General features: G+C 35.1%; 1 protein-coding gene and 1 long non-coding RNA gene across 3 annotated transcripts in view; one reads left to right on the plus strand and one right to left on the minus strand.

Moving 5' to 3' along the window:
* synrg (synergin, gamma) overlaps positions 1 to 1,873 on the plus strand; it is a 52,081-nt gene that overhangs the window by 45,846 nt on the left and 4,362 nt on the right. Inside the window, exon 23 of one of the 2 annotated variants that reach the window (XM_016450580.1) lies at positions 1,566 to 1,598. The exons of the other annotated variant lie outside the window; for it this stretch is intronic. Within the exon in view, the coding sequence (XP_016306066.1) occupies positions 1,566 to 1,598 (33 nt within the window). The remainder of the gene's footprint in view (positions 1 to 1,565; positions 1,599 to 1,873) is intronic. 2 annotated transcript variants of the gene reach the window in all.
* Positions 1 to 1,873, minus strand: part of LOC107661113 (uncharacterized) — an 18,388-nt gene that overhangs the window by 3,219 nt on the left and 13,296 nt on the right. The gene's annotated exons all lie outside the window — the stretch shown is intronic.

A 1,873-nucleotide genomic window follows, 5' to 3' on the forward strand; every position in this document is an offset into this window, starting at 1 on the left:
TATTATATAATAGCTGCTTTTTTGAACATTTTAGCAATTTAAAAATATTAAAAAAGGATTTTTTACACGGCACCCCAGTTGGGAAACACTGTTCTAAAATAATGCCGCAAGTGGGGCTTGAGGAACCTGATGCAGCCCCTGAAGTGAGACACAGGAAACAGAAATACTGCAAAATAATAATAATAACGCGACTAAACGAGACGAAATAACGTTATAACATTTCGTTTCGTCTCGTTTTGGTCAACGAAAATGAAGAGACATTTTAGCATAGTTTTTATTTTGTAAACCACATTTAGTCTCGTTTTTATTCATCAACAATATTGCATTATACATTTAATTATAGTCATCGTCACATGACCAGCATTTACGTTGCGTCTCGTCTCGTTTTCGTCACGTGATAAAGGTTCGTTGACGACGATATTTAGTCATAATTTTCATTGACGAAAGCAACACTACATGCAAATGACTTATACTTGTCTCTGCACCGTAAACTAGGAGGACGTATTTAAGCATTTTGACATTAAAATGGCACACTTCAAGTCAATGAAGTAGTTATGGATTCTCAGAAGACAATTTTGTTTGTGCAGTAAACAACCGTTATAATGAATGTTTACTTAGCAGTGTTTAGATTATACTCTGTGTGTCCAGAATTTAATGTGAATTAATTTCTCGCTAATACAGCATGCCATTAAAGATCCAGAGTCTGTGAGGTGAGCATCCATGCTAAAATTAGAATAGATGCCAGGTTATTTAATTCAAGCACCTGTAGCACAGCTGGATGCACCTAATGTGAACAGACAATAACAAGTAGCAGTTAAAAGCCATCAGGATTGGTTTGTATTTGAGCTGTATCTACTGAAGCAAAGTCATCCATTAGTGCAGCATCAAGCTGCAGCGTCTCAAATGTAGTAAGAACCCAGGAAGAGTACTACATTTCAGTATTTCAGCTTTTAGTAACATGAACTTGTATTTAATCAGTCTTTGATGGGTATTTGGCCTTTATGCATTTGTAATTATGCATTATTGATTTGCTAAATACATAAAGGTTGTTAAAAATATCTTCATAGGTAAGTCAGACCATTTCATCATGTAAACAATAATCAGTTCCTCAATTCTAGCCTCAAAACTGCTTAAGTTTCCTTTAAAAAAAAATGAGGAAAACACATCTCTTGGTTTTATTAGTAAAAAGTCCTCAATATTTTCTATACAACACTGAACCACAATTTCTTTAATGAAATATACACACTATTTTTAATTATCACCTTAATTTTTAAAATGAAAATGACAAGACCCATGATTCATTTTTTACAGTGTACTCTGTAGAAAAGTTCAAAGTTTGAGGCCAGTAAGAATTTTTTTTTTTTAAAGAAATTAATGCTTTGTTCAGCAAGGATGCATTACATTGATCAAAAGTGTGACAGTAAAGACATTTATAATATGAGAAAAGATTTTATTTCGAATGAATGCAGTTATTTTGAACTTTCTATTCTGTTTTGCTCATTAACAAAACCAGAAAAAATAAATTCTATACTAATGCTGATGCTGACTTGTTTGTGCTATTGCAGGCACTGACAAAAGACAGTCACTCCAAATTAAGGGTAAATATCCCACTGTATTTTTCACTGTAGTGAATGTAGGTAAAGCTCGAGTGTTCCTCACTGGCCTTCAAACGCTTCAGACTCTGCTCGGAACAAGTGTTGTCATCTTTGCAGGTAGGATGCCCTCTGTGTTTGCAATCAGATAGTAATTAAACTTTCCGCCAGCTAAACAAGGTCGGTTGAATTAGGATGACCTTTTCAGTGACTCTGAGCCACCTGTTCATCTGCAGAGAAACAGCGCTTGTGCTGCAGCTGCCACCCCTCTGTGCACCCCC

The sequence above is a fragment of the Sinocyclocheilus anshuiensis genome, unplaced genomic scaffold (assembly GCF_001515605.1).
Source record: "Sinocyclocheilus anshuiensis isolate Anshui unplaced genomic scaffold, SAMN03320099.WGS_v1.1 scaffold583, whole genome shotgun sequence".
NCBI lineage: Eukaryota > Metazoa > Chordata > Actinopteri > Cypriniformes > Cyprinidae > Sinocyclocheilus > Sinocyclocheilus anshuiensis.